General features: G+C 38.2%; 2 protein-coding genes and 1 long non-coding RNA gene across 6 annotated transcripts in view; 1 reads left to right on the top strand and 2 right to left on the bottom strand.

Annotated features, from left to right (window-relative positions):
* The window catches only part of LOC133548078 (CD48 antigen-like), a 183213-nt gene that overhangs the window by 4144 nt on the left and 160155 nt on the right, over positions 1-18914 (bottom strand). Inside the window, exon 1 of one of the 2 annotated variants that reach the window (XM_061893493.1) lies at positions 1039-1298. The exons of the other annotated variant lie outside the window; for it this stretch is intronic. Coding sequence (XP_061749477.1) covers positions 1039-1087 — 49 coding nt within the window. The 5' untranslated portion in view covers positions 1088-1298. Of the gene's footprint in view, positions 1-1038; positions 1299-18914 lie in introns of those variants that run through there. 2 annotated transcript variants of the gene reach the window in all.
* LOC133547997 (T-lymphocyte surface antigen Ly-9-like) overlaps positions 1-18914 on the top strand; it is a 280939-nt gene that overhangs the window by 220277 nt on the left and 41748 nt on the right. For all 3 annotated transcript variants that reach the window (XM_061893447.1, XM_061893459.1, XM_061893455.1), the window contains 2 exons: positions 12046-12336; positions 12550-12798. In XM_061893447.1, coding sequence (XP_061749431.1) covers positions 12046-12336; positions 12550-12798 — 540 coding nt within the window. The remainder of the gene's footprint in view (positions 1-12045; positions 12337-12549; positions 12799-18914) is intronic.
* LOC133548222 (uncharacterized) lies at positions 14022-17108 on the bottom strand. The gene is made up of 2 exons (XR_009805817.1): positions 16851-17108; positions 14022-15072 (listed from the first exon to the last, which is right to left on the bottom strand). It is a non-coding gene; the product is annotated as an uncharacterized LOC133548222 (long non-coding RNA).

The following is an 18914-nucleotide window of genomic DNA, read 5'->3' as shown; positions in this document are numbered from 1 at the left end:
ATTGGTCAGGTGAAAATAGCTGAGGGCCAATCAGAAGTATAGCAGGGCGGGTCATCGTCAATATGTATCAAGATAATACAGCTCTTGTCGACAAACACATTCTAAAAAGTCCAAATTTAGTGGAGTTGTGGAAAATCCCAATTGAATTTTATCTAAAAGTGTTTGAAGGAGGTAATGTCTCATCTGTTGAGAGAACATCAGATATAATGTGTGGTGCATTATATAGACGACAAGAGTCCTGCTGTGGCTCAGTACGTGTATTCAGGCTGCATGAAGGAAGTACAAGTGACGTAAACACACGTGACGCAGTGATATGTTGTAGGTGCAGGCACTGTGGCTGCCACAAGGTGGCGCAGTATGTCAATACAATTACTCTGTAACATCACATACTTAATGAAGTTTCAAGATCAATATCTCTCTTTTCATACACATACAACCAGTCCATAGATGTCAGTCAATGATGGAAATTATACTTGCAAATAGGTTTTCTTTCCTCACTTGTCTGTTTTAAAAAATATATTTTTATTTATTTAATATTTGTATATGTAAATATTGAATGTATGCCACAATACGTATGTGACATTTGAGGTGACGGGAACTTGGTTGAAAAGACAAAACCTGGTGACTAATGCCTGTCATAACAGCAACTGCGTGAGAACGTCTACTCGAATATCACGATATAGTCATTTTCTATATCGCACAGAGACAAAGCCGCGATATATCATGTGTATCGATGTATCGCCCAGCCCTACATCAAGTGTTGTCAATGTTTTGGATACCATTGCTCCTGTCAAAGTTAGAACGGAGAAATGAAGATTTGGTCTGGGCACAGAAAAGGGATGCTGCAGAACTGAACGGAACTGGTGCAAGTCAAAGCTCCACAAGTCCATTATGAGAACAAGACTTTGTGTAGAACAATATTTAGTTTGGTAGCAAAACACACAACAGGTGCAACACAACACAACGTTAGATCTTCTTTCTATTTGAACAAAGTCTACATTTATAAAGAATTATAGGAAAAGTAACATCAGAACTTACCTGCAGTGAAAGTCCACATGAAGTAGACCAGAACATGTTGGTAGTCCATTATAGACGATTCACTTTCACCAATTTTACCAAACTAGTTTGCTGTCTTTTGATAACTTTTCACTGAACACAGCAAATGTAAAAGTGAAAGCCAGATAACCTGCAATACCTGAAGATCTTATATATTTATTTTCAAAATACGAAGAGAATTCGTGGAATATGTAGCTGTACACTTACTATTGTGCGCGTGTTTTTTATATGCATCCCTCAATAACCTGAGATCCCTCAAAAGGTTTCCATCCAATCGCGACCAGGACTTTGGTAATAGACTCGGCCAATCAGTGACTTGCTGGCTGGCGGACTGGCCAATGAGAGGAGAGGAGAGGTTAAGGGGCTGAAAGAGGAAGTTAACAAGGAGCGGATGTGGTTAGTGCGTGTGCGCGCGAATCGTCTTCGAAATTGCACTTTGCCAGCTGTTATGATTAGACTTTTGATTGATTAATTGATACTTTTATTAGTAGATTGCACAGTTCAGTACATATTCCGTGCAATTGACCACTAAATGGTAACACCCCAATAAGTTTTTCAACTTGTTTAAGTTGGGGTCCACGTTAATCAATTCATGGTACCGCTCCTATTTTCTGATTAGTCAGGTGAAAATAGCTGAGGGCCAATCAGAAGTATAGCAGAGCGGGTCATCGTCAATATGTATCAAGATAATACAGCTCTTGTCGACAAACACATTCTAAAAAGTCCAAATTTAGTGGAGTTGTGGAAAATGTCAATTGAATTTTATCTAAAAGTCTTTGAAGAAGGTAATGTCTCATCTGTTGAGAGAACATCACATACTTAATGTGATGCATTTGTTAATTTTCTTTCCTCTATCTCAGGGGTGTCAAACTCAAATACAGAGTGGGCCAAAATTTAAAACTGAACAGAGCCACGGGCCAAGGTTGAACAAATTAACCTTTTAATAGGGACCCAAACAAGTTTTGCATTGAATATTGAACAAGCAAGGCTTGTATAAAGTTATAGTGACATGTCAAGTCGACATTAAAAAATATCAATGACATATCAAGTAAAATGTAAATAAAAATTGAATGCCTCTTTTCTAATTGCAGCCTTTTGAGTTAAATATCAAAGTAAACTTTTTCCACAGGCTAATAATAAATTTGCAAATAAAATAACAATAACAAATTAATTGAACATTCAAACCTTTAAGTATCAGGAGGAAGTTCACGAATTAAACATAAATTTTTGCTTGGGGAGTATATTGTAGTGTGGTGACTGGAATGTGCATTGAATCTTTTGACACCACTTTGAGGTTAGAGTCGCAGATCACTAGGATGAGATCGCACCGTCATTTCTGATATACTCCGCACTTCCCCTGCGCGTTGGAGGGGAAACGTTCGTGTGGTGAGTTTAGTTTGGTCTTTCTCGCCGCGTCGTGCTCGTAGGAGGGACTCAAACTTTCACGACATGTAATTGACAATTGCAATGCATATTTGTTCAACAGGAATACCTTTTACACTGACGTGATATAAACAACTTTAAAATTCTTACTAATATGTGCCACACTCTGTGAACATACACCAAATACATTTCTGATAAACATCGACTCTGTAACACATTATAAACGCCAAATGAGAATTACCCATAATGCCACCGTGCAGTACTCTGTGAAGTGATCCTAACGGCCGGAGCAGAGTCAGTCGGACAGAGCCTGTTGTGCTGTGCGCATGCGTCGTCTAGCATGCGTTTCAAAACACTACATTTTCAGAGTAAACTTTATGTAATATTTTTAGGTTTATCTAGTACAACTATTAAACATTTAAATAGTATGAGGAAACATAAGTAAAACTTACTCTTCCCCCATAATTCATGTATTACGTTAATAAAATGTTTAATTTTACTTAAGAAACTCTAGTTCTTACCAGGGGCGTCACTAGACCTAATACTGTACTGGGGCACACCTGGGGCACAAATAATTCATGTGAGCGTGCAAAGCACGCAAGCAAAAACATTTTTAGCACTTATTTATCATAAAAAATACATAAATAGTGCTTTAAACTATGAAATCATATCAGATTATGTTGTATGGATCTTTGATTAACCACCTGAAATTAACTAATGCATTTGACCTACTTGTGCACTTTTTTACTCCAGACTTCTAAACTGCTACTGATAAAAGCAAAAAGGAAGAGCAATGAATCTTTTTGAAATATATATTGCAGTAATCATCTGCAAATTTAACATCTACAAAAGTAAAACAAAAAATAAAGCACCCCCACATCTCTGGGTTCTTTTATATTATTTAATTTCCATTTATGGCAATGTGGCTAATCCTATTTCAGATACACAAAACTATAAAATATACACAAAACAATAAAGCCACAGTAGTAGAATAAATGAACAACTGTTGTGTGTCTGTTCAGGGAATCATTTTCTGAGAAGTAAACTGTAACGTCTCGTTTTCATTTTTGCAAAGTGGTCAATCAATCTGGACAGACATTTTTTCTGGAAACAAAACCAGATGCTTTAGCTGTAGCCATTTTTCTGGTGACAAAACAAGATTATTTTAGTCAAAGTCACACCGATTAACAAGACAAGTTTACTGTGCTATTTTTCTGTGAAATAAACTTGAATGATTTAAAAATTTGGCTCACGACTTGATGATATGGAAACATGTTTTTCTTCCTGAAGATAAACCATTTGAGAAGCACTCAACTCACACATGCTTACTCCAAATCATCATTGATGCAGAACCAGCAGACAATAACCAACATTATGTTTCATGTTCATTGGAAATTCCCCCGACAGCTCGTACAGCAAATGAATATGTTTGTCTTGATACAAGGAATAACGTTAGCTAACTTAGCATCAACTTAAGACAATGATGTTGCCTAGCTAGCTAGGACTTCACTTACATCTCTCATTCCTGCTGCTTCTTCTCTGCTGCGGGCGAATAACTTTCTTAAATCCATCTAGGAGTTACAGTTTGAGTCAAATCAAAATCAAAATAATGTAGTTAACAAATCAAAATGATGTAATTAACAAATTGTTGCTGGCTAACGTTACCTACCTCAGCAGTGATTCTCATCCTCTCTCTCTCTGTCTCTCTCTCTCTCTCAACTGAAGTCTCGATCCACACATGAATAAATTACCATATTAATTAGCCATGTGTTCATTGTTAAGTGGAGTGAATACAGTAGCAATCAATTACCATACTAAGTAGTATGTGCGCTGTTTATGTTATGTAGACTTAAAACTCTGAAGCGTTTTTTTTGTATTGGTGAAATTTTTACTGGGGCACTGCAGATCAACAGTGGGGCACGTGCCCCGGTGAAATCTGTCTGGCGACGCCCCTGTATCAGACAGTGCTCCAATGCATGTTCACTTTTACAGTAAAGACAGGAAATAGAGTTCGTCTTGGAGGTGTTCACAAATTTATTGAGGTGTGCAGCCGGTTTAGGTCCAGTGGCAACTGTCACATGAGTTGCGAAACTGTTCCTTCTGTACTGTGATTTGCTTTGATGTATAGGCTTGGGTTTGGTTACTGTTTTATCTCGAGGGATGTCCTGAATGTCGCCAAAGACAGGATCTGAAGCAATTCTGACCTGCTGTTCAATAAATTTAACAATGTCTGTGAAACAAGCACGTCGCTTTTGTTGGTCAACAATGTCGGCTGCTTTTCCTCTCCACTGGTCCCTTATTTTTGTATGGAAGCTTGTGTATGAGCATCTTCATGCTAGCTGGCATGTTGAGCTCGTCCAAGTACTGCAGATCATCCATGGCATTGGAGCATTCTCGCAAGTACAGTGCAAAAGCTTGGAGATGTTTTACATCTTCAGACTTGATGTTTGGCCATACCATAATTTTGTCCAGGTAGGCAGCTGTTATTTTTGAAGGATTTCCAAAGTGTTCCCTTAGTAGGCGTTTTGCTGTAGCATAGCCTCTCTCTGTAGGCATATAGAGGCAACTGCGCACCAACTCTCTGGGCTGTCCTTTGGTAAACTGTTCCAGATAGTATAAGCAGTCACCACGATCATTGGTTTTTGCCTCTATACAATATTCAAAAGCTTTTATGAAAGCCTGAAACTGCAATGGGTCAGCTTCAAAAAACGGAATTTGTCTGTGTGGAAGTAATTGGGAGGTTTGTGCTTGAACCAGGAGTGCCATCATTTCATTTTGCCTCTGTAATACAGTGTGGAATTCACCTGGTATTGTGTTACCTTGAAATGATTGAAATGCTTGAGGTAAATTTTGCCTTGATTGGTTTTCCACAGGATCCAAAGTTGATGAGCGAAGTGGTTGGTTGTTTGGTTGAGGGTGTGAATGGACCTTGTTTTGGGGCATTCTTGGCTGTGTGGAGCTCTGAAGGAGCAGCTTTAAGAGATGGCTGAAGTTGTTGTACAGGCGGAGTGGGCCCTTTTTTTGGTTTTGTCCTTTACCTATAATAGGACTCCATTCCAGACTCTTCGCTCCTGCCGGCAACACTGGCTTCATGGAGGACAGACAATCTAGCATCGTGGGCTGCTATTTCAGCATCCAACTCCATTTGCTCCTTTTTCCTTCTTATGGCCTCTGCTTGTTCCTCCTGTTCCCTCTTTAGAGCTGCTGCCTGCGCCTCCAATGCATGGATCTCTTTTAAAGCAATAGCACGGGCGACAAGTGCTGCCTTATCTGCCTCTGCTATTATGCGAGCAGAAGAAGTGGAAGACATTTTGCTTTTGTTTGAGACTGTGGATTCAATGGGCTTTGATAATAGATGGAACATTTGAAATGCTGTTGTGGGGTTGTACACTTTCATTTTCAAAACCATCAACAGCGGAACCCTCATTTTCAACCTCATCATCATCATCATCATTATCATCATCATCATCACTTTTAAAACACATCAACCTGTCAACCTTTTCAATAAAACCATCAAAATTCAACATTTTTGCTTTGTACCAAGTCTCATGTTTAGTACTCTCATATTCTGGCAACAGAGACAACAAAGTTATGTGCACTTTTCTAATTTCATGATATAAATCCACGCTAAATTCCTCCTTTAGCTCATGTGAACGTGTTTCGTCATTTATCACAGCAATGACCCCCTCTTTTAGTATTGAGAGTCTTTGCAACTTTGATTTTCTTTCCCCGTGCAAACTTTCAATTTTGTGACCTAGAGCCTTGGGTGCCATTTTTACCACACGTTTTTTCCCTTCAAGCCCTTGTCCAACATTGTCACGTTCAGCCACAGTGTCCCCTTGTGGCTGTTTATGTTCATCAGCGCATGCGTGTGCTCCCTCCTCCTCCATTTGGAAAAGTCAAAGTTTGTCAACCCGCACGCAACTCAAGTCAAATAGTCAGCAATAAATTGGATTTTTTAATATTTGTGTGCACACAATTTAACAATGGCCTTTTTTTTTATTTTATTTTTTTTAAATAAAGTGGGCGCGCCACTAAAACATACCACACTCAACGCTGCTCCGCGTCCTCCTCCACGCACGGCACGCACGCGCGCGGCTTGGTCCGATGGGATGATCTGCAGGTGCTACTGTTGTTGCTGCTGCTGTTGTTGTTGTTGTTGTTGTTGTTGTTGTTGTTGTTGTTGTTGTTGTTGTTGTTGTTGTTGTTGTTGTTGTTGTTGTTGTTGTTGTTGTTGTTGTTGTTGTTGCTGTTGCTGCTGTTGTCCCCGATGAGCGACCCTGTTGCTCTCCAGTGGGACTCGGAGCTGTCGATGCAGAGCTTGATTGCAGGAATGTGTCCGCCGCCGGCTGCCAATCAAACTCTGACAGCGGCAGGTGCGATCCTCTTCCAAAACAAGCCTCGCAGCTTGTTGCTTCCCAATTAACAACTCGCCTTTAGGTGAGGCAGTTTTTGACTTAAATGTAGCGGTAAAGTCCTGTACTATTACTGCTACTGGTTGCCGAATATAAATGAGGCTAGTTCAGACGTGTGCAGCCGGCTAATAATTGATGTCCAAAATTGTGTTCATGTTTTAATAAAAATATTTAATTTCATAAAGTCACATTTATATAACACACTTTGTACTAAAACTGAAAATACACGGGAGCAAACAAACACTAGCCTGGCACAGTCAAAAACTGTTGCGCCTCTACTCAGCAACACCTGAGCAAGATCCTGACTCCTCCCTAAATAGACAGGCACTTGGCCTTGGAGCCAACCCCTTTAGTGACGTCATCAATTTGACAGAAAGTGTATTTGGCTCTAACACTTATCTTGCGTTTATAATGTGTTACAGAGTCGATGTTTATCAGAAATGTATTTGGTGTATGTTCACAGAGTGTGGCACATATTAGTAAGAATTTTAAAGTTGTTTATATCACGTCAGTGTAAAAGGTATTTCTGTTGAACAAGTATGCATTGCAATCACCTGTCTGAAAATATGTCGTGCTCAATCACTCACGCTCACAAGTGATATAGCGTAACAGACCGAAAATGGATTTATGGTAAATTCAAGGGTAAACAGAATATTCTCGCTTGTTTGCTTAAGGTTGTGCCTTATAACATCCTGTTTTCTCGCACAATGTGTACACTTTGCGCGTGCGCGGTGCGTGAGTGCGCGCGCGCCGTCTTCGAAATGGTCCTTTGTGGGCGGTTATGATTAGACCGCCCCTCCTTTCTGATTGGTCAGGTGAAAATAGCTGAGGGCCAATCAGAAGTATAGCAGGGCGGGTCATCGTCAATATGTATCAAGATAATACAGCTCTTGTCGACAAACACATTCTAAAAAGTCCAAATGTAGTGGAGTTGTGGAAAATGTCAATTGAATTTTATCTAAAAGTCTTTGAAGAAGGTAATGTCTCATCTGTTGAGAGAACATCACATACTTAATGTGATTCATTTATTAATTTTCTTTCCTCTATCTACTTTAAGTTTACACCAGAGTCTACCCGAACCCACTTATCTATGCGTACTTCATATCAGGACCACATGATTAGCATATGGGCCTAATTATTGATGTTATGATTGCAATGACTATTTTAGTAGAATAATGAATGACAGTTTATCACTACAATTAATGAATATGGTTTTAATATTACTATAAAAAGTATTTAGGTTTCTGCAAACAACTCAAACTATGGAAAATGAGATATCAGCCCAGATCAGTATAGATGGTAGAGTTAAAAATATGTATTTAAAAAAACAACAAAATAAGCTAGCTCCATACATTAGGCAAATTAAATCTGAGAGATAATAGTGTAAGACTTACTTGTTCAGCCATGATAGCCCCATGAAAACATGATTTCTTTTCTTTTTAATCCCAGGGAACTGCCATGGACCTTTCATCATAGATATGAATAAACACTCCATGTTTCTCCAGCGTAGCGGCCATCTTACCTCAGACAGCTGGTCCCCATCGTTTTATTGATGTCAATGGTACATGTACTATTTAAATATACATATACATACAATACCCTGACATTTATAACAAATCGCACCGTTTGGAAATTAGTTGAAAATTGAGCAAGTTATGGTTATTTAAATAGTACATGTATGACGTCACATTAGCGCCAAAAATCCAAGCACATAAAAACTGTTATCGCGCGCTGATTCTCCACTTCAACTCATTTCCAAACGGTTCGATTTGTTATAAATGTCAGAGTATTGTATATGTATAGTACATGTACCATTGTCAGAGTATTGTATATGTATAGTACATGTACCATTGTCAGAGTATTGTATATGTATAGTACATGTACCATTGTCAGAGTATTGTATATGTATAGTACATGTACCATTGTCAGAGTATTGTATATGTATAGTACATGTACCATTGTCAGAGTATTGTATATGTATAGTACATGTACCATTGTCAGAGTATTGTATATGTGTAGTACATGTACCATTGTCAGAGTATTGTATATGTATAGTACATGTACCATTGTCAGAGTATTGTATATGTATAGTACATGTACCATTGTCAGAGTATTGTATATGTATAGTACATGTACCATTGTCAGAGTATTGTATATGTATAGTACATGTACCATTGTCAGAGTATTGTATATGTATAGTACATGTACCATTGTCAGAGTATTGTATATGTATAGTACATGTACCATTGTCAGAGTATTGTATATGTATAGTACATGTACCATTGTCAGAGTATTGTATATGTATAGTACATGTACCATTGTCAGAGTATTGTATATGTATAGTACATGTACCATTGTCAGAGTATTGTATATGTATAGTACATGTACCATTGTCAGAGTATTGTATATGTATAGTACATGTACCATTGTCAGAGTATTGTATATGTGTAGTACATGTACCATTGTCAGAGTATTGTATATGTATAGTACATGTACCATTGACATCAATAAAATGATCGGGAACAACCGTCCGAGGTAAAATGAAGAAACATAGAGTGTTTATTCATATCATATCATTCATTAATTTGCCTAATGTATGGAGCTAGCTTTTTTGGTTGTTTTTTTAAATGCATATTTTTAACTCTGCCATCTGTACTGATCTGGCAGTACAGACAAGCAGCGTATTTGGTTAGTGCGTGTGCGGCGCCTATCTGGGTTGATACACACGCACTAACCAAATACACTGCTTGTTAACTTCCTCTTTCAGCCCCTTAACCTCTCCTCTCCTCTCATTCGCCAGTCCGCCAGCCAGCAAGTCACTGATTGGCCGAGTCTATTACCAAAGTCCTGGTTGCGGTTAGATTAACACATTTTTAGGGCTCTCAGGTTATGCATGTAAGAACCAGGTACACAATATTAAGTGTACAGCTACATATACCATGACTGCTCTGGCTATGCTCGTATTTTGAAAATCAATATTTAAGACTCTCAGGTATTGCAGGTTATCTGGCTTTCACTTTTACATTTGCTGTGTTCAGTGAAAAGCTATCAAAAGACAGCAAACTAGTTTGGTAAAATTGGTGAAAGTGAATCGTCTATAATGGACTACCAACATGTTCTGGTCTATTTCATGTGGACTTTCACTGCAGGTAAGTTCTGATGTTGCTTTTCCTATAATTCTTTATAAATGTAGACTTTGTACAAATAGAAAGAAGATCTAACGTTGTGTTGTGTTGCACCTGTTGTGTGTTTTGCTACCAAACTAAATATTGTTCTACACAAAGTCTTGTTCTCATAATGGACTTGTGGAGCTTTGACTTGCACCAGTTCCGTTCAGTTCTGCAGCATCCCTTTTCTGTGCCCAGACCAAATCTTCATTTCTCCATTCTAACTTTGACAGGAGCAATGGTATCCAAAACATTGACAACACTTGATGTAGGGCTGGGCGATACATCGATACACATGATATATCGCGGCTTTGTCTCTGTGCGATATAGAAAATGACTATATCGTGATATTCGAGTAGACGTTCTCACGCAGTTGCTGTTATGACAGGCATTAGTCACCAGGTTTTGTCTTTTTCAACCAAGTTCACGTCACCTCAAATGTCACATACGTATTGTGGCATACATTCGATATTTACATATACAAATATTAAATAAATAATTTTTTTTTTTAAAAACAGACAAGTGAGGAAAGAAAACATATTTGAAAATATAATTTCCATCATTGACTAACATCTGTGGACTGGTTGTATGTGTATGAAGAGAGAGATATTGATCTTGACACTTCATTAACTATGTGATGTTCTCTCAACAGATGAGACATTACCTTCTTCAAACACTTTTAGAGAAAATTCAATTGTCATTTTCCACAACTCCACTAAATTTGGACTTTTTAGAATGTGTTTGTCGACAAGAGCTGTATTATCTTGATACATATTGACGATGACCCGCCCTGCTATACTTCTGATTGGCCCTCAGCTATTTTCACCTGACCAATCACAAATGAGGGGCCGTGTAAGAATAACCGCCCACAAAGTGACAAAACGAAGACGGCGTGCGCGCAAAAGGATGTCGTGCGCGCGCACGAAGTGGAGAATCAGCGCGCGATAACAGTTTTTATGCGCTTGGATTTTTGGCACTAATGTGATGCCATATGCTATAGCTAGCATATGGGTAACGTTACCCGTGTTACCCATGACGTTAGCTAGCAGAGCCGTGCGAGTGGTAATACGAGAGAAAGAAGGTGCGAATGAACGAAGACTTAATTCCCAAGAAAAACAGCAGGGGGTACAGCGTCTGGCAGTGGTTTGACTTCAAGTGGGAAGATGTCGAACAGACAACCGTAATAAGTCAAGCATGCGGCACAAGCGTTGCTACAAAAAGTAGCATTACTGCTAATATTTAGCATCATTTGAAAAGTCACCTGCTAGGGAATGAAGAGTGCTTACTTCGCATGTCAACATCTCCGTTCGGTGCCACACGCCCACACCATCAAAATGCCGAGGCAAACATTTCTGCATCAACACCGTATGAAAAAAATATAATTTAATAACGTCCGTAGTAACCTACCACATAGCAAAGGACGAATACTATGATTTCTTATTATGCAGCTCATTTTTATTTGACACTTAAAATGTTTCTGACAATCCTGCACTTTCTGTTTTGGAAATGACATGAACGTTTGTGCCACTGCTTAATAACTGTTTAATAAATACAGTTTTGGTCAATTGCCTTAGTTGTGATTTCCTTCTCTGCATGAAAAATTAAAAGTAGCATATATTAATACAGTATGAATAAGAATGTTTTAATGTAGACAAATAGAATCATCATACTGCTGTGATTATATGTATCAAGTGTTCATTCAAGTCCAAGGCAAAATATCGAGATATATATCGTGTATCGTGATATGGCCTACAAAATATCGAGATATTTAAAAAAGGCCATATCGACCAGCCCTAACTTGATGTATAAAAGTTCAACATATCATCAACATTAACATACAGGGCGTTTTCAAACTTAATCATTTCCACAAACTGTTATGGAAATTACTCTCATTACAATCCTGCAAAGTAGATAATGCTGTGTTTATACACATTAAAGTCTCTTGTGTTTTGTTTATAAAAAAGGGTCTTAATGGTGCACCACTACAGCTGAAGACTATTTATCTGTTTATGTCCCTTTCACAGTTTCTGCACAGGATGTGAAATATTTCCTGAAGGGTCAGGACATACACTTCATGCCATCCATCTCTGAACAACCTATTAGATTTATCTGGCTACATAATGAAAATGATGTGGTATTTTTTACTGGCACGGAGAACTATGTGCCTTCTTCATACAAGAACAGAATCACTCTGGACCGGGTCTCTGCAGAACTCACCATCAAAAACGCCACATATGAAGACAGTGGAGACTATCTCCTAGAAATGAACATAAACAACGAGCCTCGTACTTTGCTGTATACAATTGAAGTTATAGGTAAGTTTACATTTCCATTCATAAACATTTTAACACAAATATTGAGCACTATAAATATTAACTTGTCTAATCTAGGTTCATTAACAATAGTGTTGATTGTGTTACATTTGAGCTCAAATGTGAACACGACTCAACACGACATGAATCTCCACCCCAAAAACAAAACCAATAAACATCTGACCTCATGTTGACCATCCTTCTGTTTTCTTACAGACAAAGTATCCAAACCCAACATATCCTGTGAGATGAGCGACACAAAGCAGGCGACACTTGTGTGCTCAACAGAGTCCAAACATCCTCATTTATTAAAGTTGAAGTGGAGCTCACCAGGAAAGGAGCAGACTGGACCAAATTTAACAATAACTGTCAGGAATGAAGATGATGATCAAGTTTATCGTTGTGATGTCAGCAACCCTCTGACCAATGAAACGGCTTCATTCACCGCTAAGGACTGCTTCCTGGGTAATTATAATCAATAATGATGGCTGTGAAATCGAGGTGTTACATATTTAAATCTTATTTTGGATATGATGTACTTTGAAAAGTTGATTTGAGTTTGACTTTTGTTTTTCTGTGCAGGTAAAAGATCAGATGTTCATCTGATTATCATATTAGTCTGTATCTTCATTCTGGTCATCTTGTGTTGTGTTTTATACATAACACCTCAATATCTAAAAGGTACAGAAACTCGACATGACAAAAGACAATCAATCAAAGTCACATTAGTTATATATTAAAATGTATTTAATACCTTGTTGGGATGTTAGTTTCCTTACCTCACTAAGGTGATTGGAATGTAATTATCTTTGTGTTGTTGTTTCAGTGTCCAAAGAGCGTGATGAAAAGACATCCTTCTTAGACCAAGTACTCACTCTTCCCTCCAACTCAGGTAAACTAAGTCATTACACTTATTGTGTTCTGCTTCATGATATTATTTTTTCATCCCGTTTCAGAATGTTGTGCATTTTTACCTTTTTTGGTGTGTTTTAGGACTGAATGTGTTGACTGAGGATGAGAAGATGGATTCAGAAGGAGCCATGCTACTCACTGCTTCTGTTCCTGCACTTCATTCCTCTTCAACACACTTAAACACTATCACTGAACTTTCAGATACCAGCAATGATCAGCAAGATCAGCAGAAAAATTCAGAGAAAATGTGAAAACAGATGACTTCCTGAGTGGAGCGACACTCAGTGATTGGGGAGGAATTAGAAGGTGAAGCAAGAGTTGGTAAAGAATCAGTCCTACATATGACAGAAATGTACATCTCAAAAAGAAGGAAGAGTTCAGGGAGAAAACAAAGACAATTTATTTAAACCGAAATAACTAATAGTTTGAAAAAGGAGTTAAGGAAACCATCTATGTTAAAAGATCATTTTGAAACAAAAAATGGAGGTTGTAGCAACATGAGCTGACAAATTCTCCAACAACTGGATCATTTATTTTTCCCCCCAAGATGTCGCCGCTGTAGTGGCTGCTGGTGGCAGGAGCTCTGTGCTCTTGTGTCATCCTTCTGTGTTCCTGGTGTTTCCTTCTTGTTTTCATGTCGGTTTTGTTTTTCCTTTTGGTTCGGGACCCTTTGATGTGTTGTTTTAAGTATTTTTTTATGCACAATTTTGTTAAGTAAGGATTAGAGCGTCGAATGTTTGAAATGTTTGGTCATAATTACACATGGTATTTACGCAGGTATCACTCCGCCAGAAAAGTAGAGACCTGTTAAAGTGTTTCGCGTTTCCAAAACAGGTATGTGGATTTGTGTATTATTATTTTTTGTGTGTGATAAAACCTTGTTGTTAATGTAATTTAAATTAATATTTTTGTATGAATGAATGTTGTTTATTTCCTCTTCTATCGGACTTTAGCTGATGAGGTATCACTCCGCCAGGAAAGTACAGACCTGTTTATGTGTTTCGTGTTTCCAAAACAGGTGGCCAATAAATGACGGAATGGTGGAGTGTCTCTTACTTAAAAGAAAAAACTACACAACGTAGAATAAGACTCACTGCACATATATGATGTAAATACTGTACATAGATTGTGTAAATATTGCATAAATGTTATATTTTATGTCACTATATTTAGTTTATTTATACCTGCATTGTCCTTTCCATCCTTACACTTTCCATCATTGTAACTGAGCTACTGTGTGGAACAATTTCCCTTGTGGATCATTAAAGTTTGTCTAAGTCTATGATCAAAAAAGTATGAAGGTTCTTAGAGGTTCTTTTTTTTAAAGATTGAGAACCACTGGTTAAGATGATACATATTTCAGTAATTGTATAGAATAGATGGACCTGGACTTGAGGAGGAGACGGTTTTATTTTCAAACAGTTGGAAAAAAATATCTACTAAGGCAGTGAGGAGCATTTAATGAGCGAGTGAAGGCGGTGAAAATAGAAATATTTAGTGTGTGCATTCAGGTAGAAGTAGTGAGGCACTGTGCTGCTAGTGTTTCAGTGAGACAAAGGCACCAGAGTGAGCTACAGTACAAAGTGTGTGTAGAAGAAGAGTGTAAAGGCGGCACCATGGCAAAGGTCTCCGGCGTGATGTCATACTGCCCTTCAAAAGTGCAAAAAGGTAAAATATATATTTATATATATCACTAGTGTGATGGGCTTCCAAGAGCGTAGCAGTGCATCCCACCTGAGAACATTTAGTGTGGACCACTCCAGCTCCGACAAAGTTTGCAGGGTTAGGATCAACGCCCTCCAGCAAACCCACACCAAAACCTATAATCTAGCAAACATAAGTCATGTCAAGTATTATCAAGCATTAACTCTTTGTCATACAAGCATTAAAATATGTTTTGTCATGAGGTTTGGACATCAGGTCCTGATTTTTCTCTGTTTTAAAACACTGAAAATCCAAAATGTACAAAAGCTTCACTTCATGTGTGGTGATGTCCAAAACCTTGTAATGTGCATTGCTGCCACCTACAGGACATGAGGAAACATTACAGTCTATATGACACATCATCTTATCACATATTCAGTAAATGATGTGAACCATACAGTCTTTTATTATATTCATGCGACCCCGAAAGGGACACGCGGTTGAAAAATGGATGGATGGATGTGAACTGTATTGCTATTTATTATTGTTTTGGAAATGATTTCTAAAAAGTGGTAGGAATAAATAAGCTGTGCTTCTTCCTAATCCTTTTCGGAATGTAAAACTGTAACTGTATACATGTTTGAAACACATCACAATATTGTTGTTGTTTTTTTAATTTATTAAATCATATCTGAAATAAATAAATACTTACAATACAATGACTCATATCCGTGGTCTATGTAGCTGCAGCATACATAATAGGTGGCACACCGTGATGACAAAACTAAACATTGTTATTTAAAATATTGTAATAAATGGTTTTGTTTTGAAAAATTAAACGTAAAATGTATTGTTGGACTTAATTTACAAAAAATGATATGAAACACAATGGCTTTATAATAATTGTCATACATTTTGAACAATTACTGGCACTTTAAAATATTGATACACAATTCAAAAAATCCTAAATACAATTATTTTTGTTTACATAATGTCTATTTTTTAAATAAGAAAATATTTGTATTGAACAGATTAAAAATATATAGTAGAAAAATTGTGCTATATTTTTTTATAAAATGTTATTAAATACATTTTAAATAAAATAATTGATTAATTTCAAAAATATATATTAAAATTGATTCAACTTAATTTACAAAATTACATTAAATACAACAAATATATATATATTACATAGATTAGAAATAAATTCATAATCATTTTTAAATAAGAAAATAATTGTATTGAACAGATTTAAAAAAGTAGAAAAATATTGTTATATGGTTTTATAAAATTTTATTAAATACATTTTAAATAAAACAATTGATTCATTTTGAAAAAATATCTTAAAATTGATTGAAATTAATTTACAAAATTACATTTAATACAACAAAAATATATATTTTTTATGGATTAAAAATGAATAATTATTTTTTTAAATAAAAATGGTAAACACGTATTGTTACAATTTGTCATAACATTCTATTAATTACTTTTCTAAATTAAATATTTGTTTTACATTGATACACTTAAAAAAATGAATGGTAAAAATATTTATACACTTACTTTAGAACATTTTTCTCATGAACCCGCATGTATGATTGTCTTAGACATAGATGAGTGTCAGTGTATAGTCCAGAGTGTAAGTAATAGTAATTTATCAATACTATTATTAAGTCTCTTGAGTGGCGTGCTATGATATCTTGGATTATCGCCTGCCTGTCAAACAACCTTTTGTTTAAAATGTTTAATATTTAAATGTGTTTTTGTTTTGCAAGATTCAGAAGAACTTGTGCAATACAACCACTTTTTCCTTAGTGACATCCTGTAAAACTTCAGTTTAAATGTATAAGTGTTGAACTTTTGAGGGTCTTTTTGCAAACACCCTGATGATGTTTTCTCATGCTTTGAAGATGAATTAAACTTTGTTTAAAAGAGTTTATAAGCAGAAGATGAGCATCTACCTTGGCTTTGGTGACCTCAGTGTCCATTGGGTGTTTGGATTTGAAGATCTTCTGGACTTCCTGCTCAGGACTGCAAACAAACAAGAACATTTGTTTCCTAGCTTTTATGCTTCATGTATGTCAACAAGTCATTTTTGTGTTAAAGAAGATACAACTGGTGGTTTGGATCAGACATCGAAAGGAACCAAACCCAAAAAAGAAGAAAAGGCTGTTAAACGTACCGTCAATTTCGGACTATAATACTTTTATCCTACGCTTAGAACCTACGGCTATTAAAAATGTATGGATTTTTCTTTGCCAGCAGCCATAGAGCAAATAGTTTTCATTAAACACGTGCAAAGACACTGAAAAAGTGTGTTATTTGTGCTATGGCGCCGTCTATTGGATGAGTTTGCTCACTGCAGGTGCTGCATGTGAATTCCTGCTGTTTGAAGCTTCGAACCGGAAGTATAAGTGTCGCTCTGTATTCTAACCGTCCATAGCGTTTTTACTTTTATGGATTCTTCATTCATCACTCCAAGCAACGTTTAGAAGTTTAACAATACAACTAAAACAATTCTTACCCACTAAAATATCCCATGTGTGATATCTGTGGGAGTGTTTTCCTGCATATTCGTACGTGCTATCGTAATGTTATGAAGCTAGCGTCGTTAGCATTAGATAATATGCTAACACATTTACGAGTGTGTGTGTGATATTATTAACTTACAAGGCATTCTGTTTGTTCCACGACCAGGACGAAAACCACACTGTTCCTCCTGAATCCGAGGTTCGACTATCCGGCGTAGTCGTGGAACCGTGGACCAGCTCTATACTCTCGGCAGGGTTCTTGAGGGTGCATGGGAGTTTGCCCAACCAGTCTACATGTGCTTTGTGGACTTGGAGAAGGCATTCGACCGTGTCCCTCGGGAAGTCCTGTGGGGAGTGCTCAGAGAGTATGGGGTATCGGACTGTCTTATTGTGGCGGTCCGCTCCCTGTATGATCAGTGCCAGAGCTTGGTCCGCATTGCTGGCAGTAAGTCGAACACATTTCCAGTGAGGGTTGGACTCCGCCAAGGCTGTCCTTTGTCACCGATTCTGTTCATAACTTTTATGGACAGAATTTCTAGGCGCAGTCAAGGCATTGAGGGGTTCCGGTTTGGTGGCCACGGGATTGGGTCTCTGCTTTTTGCAGACGATGTGGTCCTGTTGGCTTCATCTGACCGGGATCTTCAGCTCTCACTGGATCGGTTCGCAGCCGAGTGTGAAGCGGCCGGAATGAGAATCAGCACCTCCAAGTCCGAGTCCATGGTTCTCGCCCGGAAAAGGGTGGAGTGCCATCTCCGGGTTGGGGAGGAGACCCTGCCCCAAGTGGAGGAGTTCAAGTACCTAGGAGTCTTGTTCACGAGTGAGGGAAGAGTGGATCGTGAGATCGACAGGCGGATCGGTGCGGCGTCTTCAGTAATGCGGACGTTGTACCGATCTGTTGTGGTGAAGAAGGAGCTGAGCCGGAAGGCAAAGCTCTCAATTTACCGGTCGATCTACGTTCCCATCCTCACCTATGGTCATGAGCTTTGGGTCATGACCGAAAGGATAAGATCACGGGTACAAGCGGCCGAAATGAGTTTCCTCCGCCGTGTGGCGGGGCTCTCCCTTAGAGATAGGGTGAGAAGCTCTGCCATCCGGGAGGGACTCAAAGTAAAGCCGCTGCTCCTCCACATCGAGAAGAGCCAGATGAGGTGGTTCGGGCATCTGGTCAGGATGCCACCCGAACGCCTCCCGAGGGAGGTGTTTAGGGCACGTCCAACCGGTAGGAGGCCACGGGGAAGACCCAGGACACGTTGGGAAGACTATGTCTCCCGGCTGGCCTGGGAACGCCTCGGGATCCCCCGAGAAGAGCTGGACGAAGTGGCTGGAGAGAGGGAAGTCTGGGCTTCCCTGCTTAGGCTGCTGCCCCCGCGACCCGACCTCGGATAAGCGGAAGATGATGGATGGATGGATGGATGGATGGCATTCTGTTTGTATTGTTTTAGTTTTAAAAATACCTCAGTGTTAGAGCCAAATACACTTTCTGTCCGTTAAATT

This window comes from Nerophis ophidion, linkage group LG02 (assembly GCF_033978795.1).
Source record: "Nerophis ophidion isolate RoL-2023_Sa linkage group LG02, RoL_Noph_v1.0, whole genome shotgun sequence".
NCBI classification, from domain to species: domain Eukaryota; kingdom Metazoa; phylum Chordata; class Actinopteri; order Syngnathiformes; family Syngnathidae; genus Nerophis; species Nerophis ophidion.
This window is presented reverse-complemented; position numbering and strand designations above follow the sequence as displayed.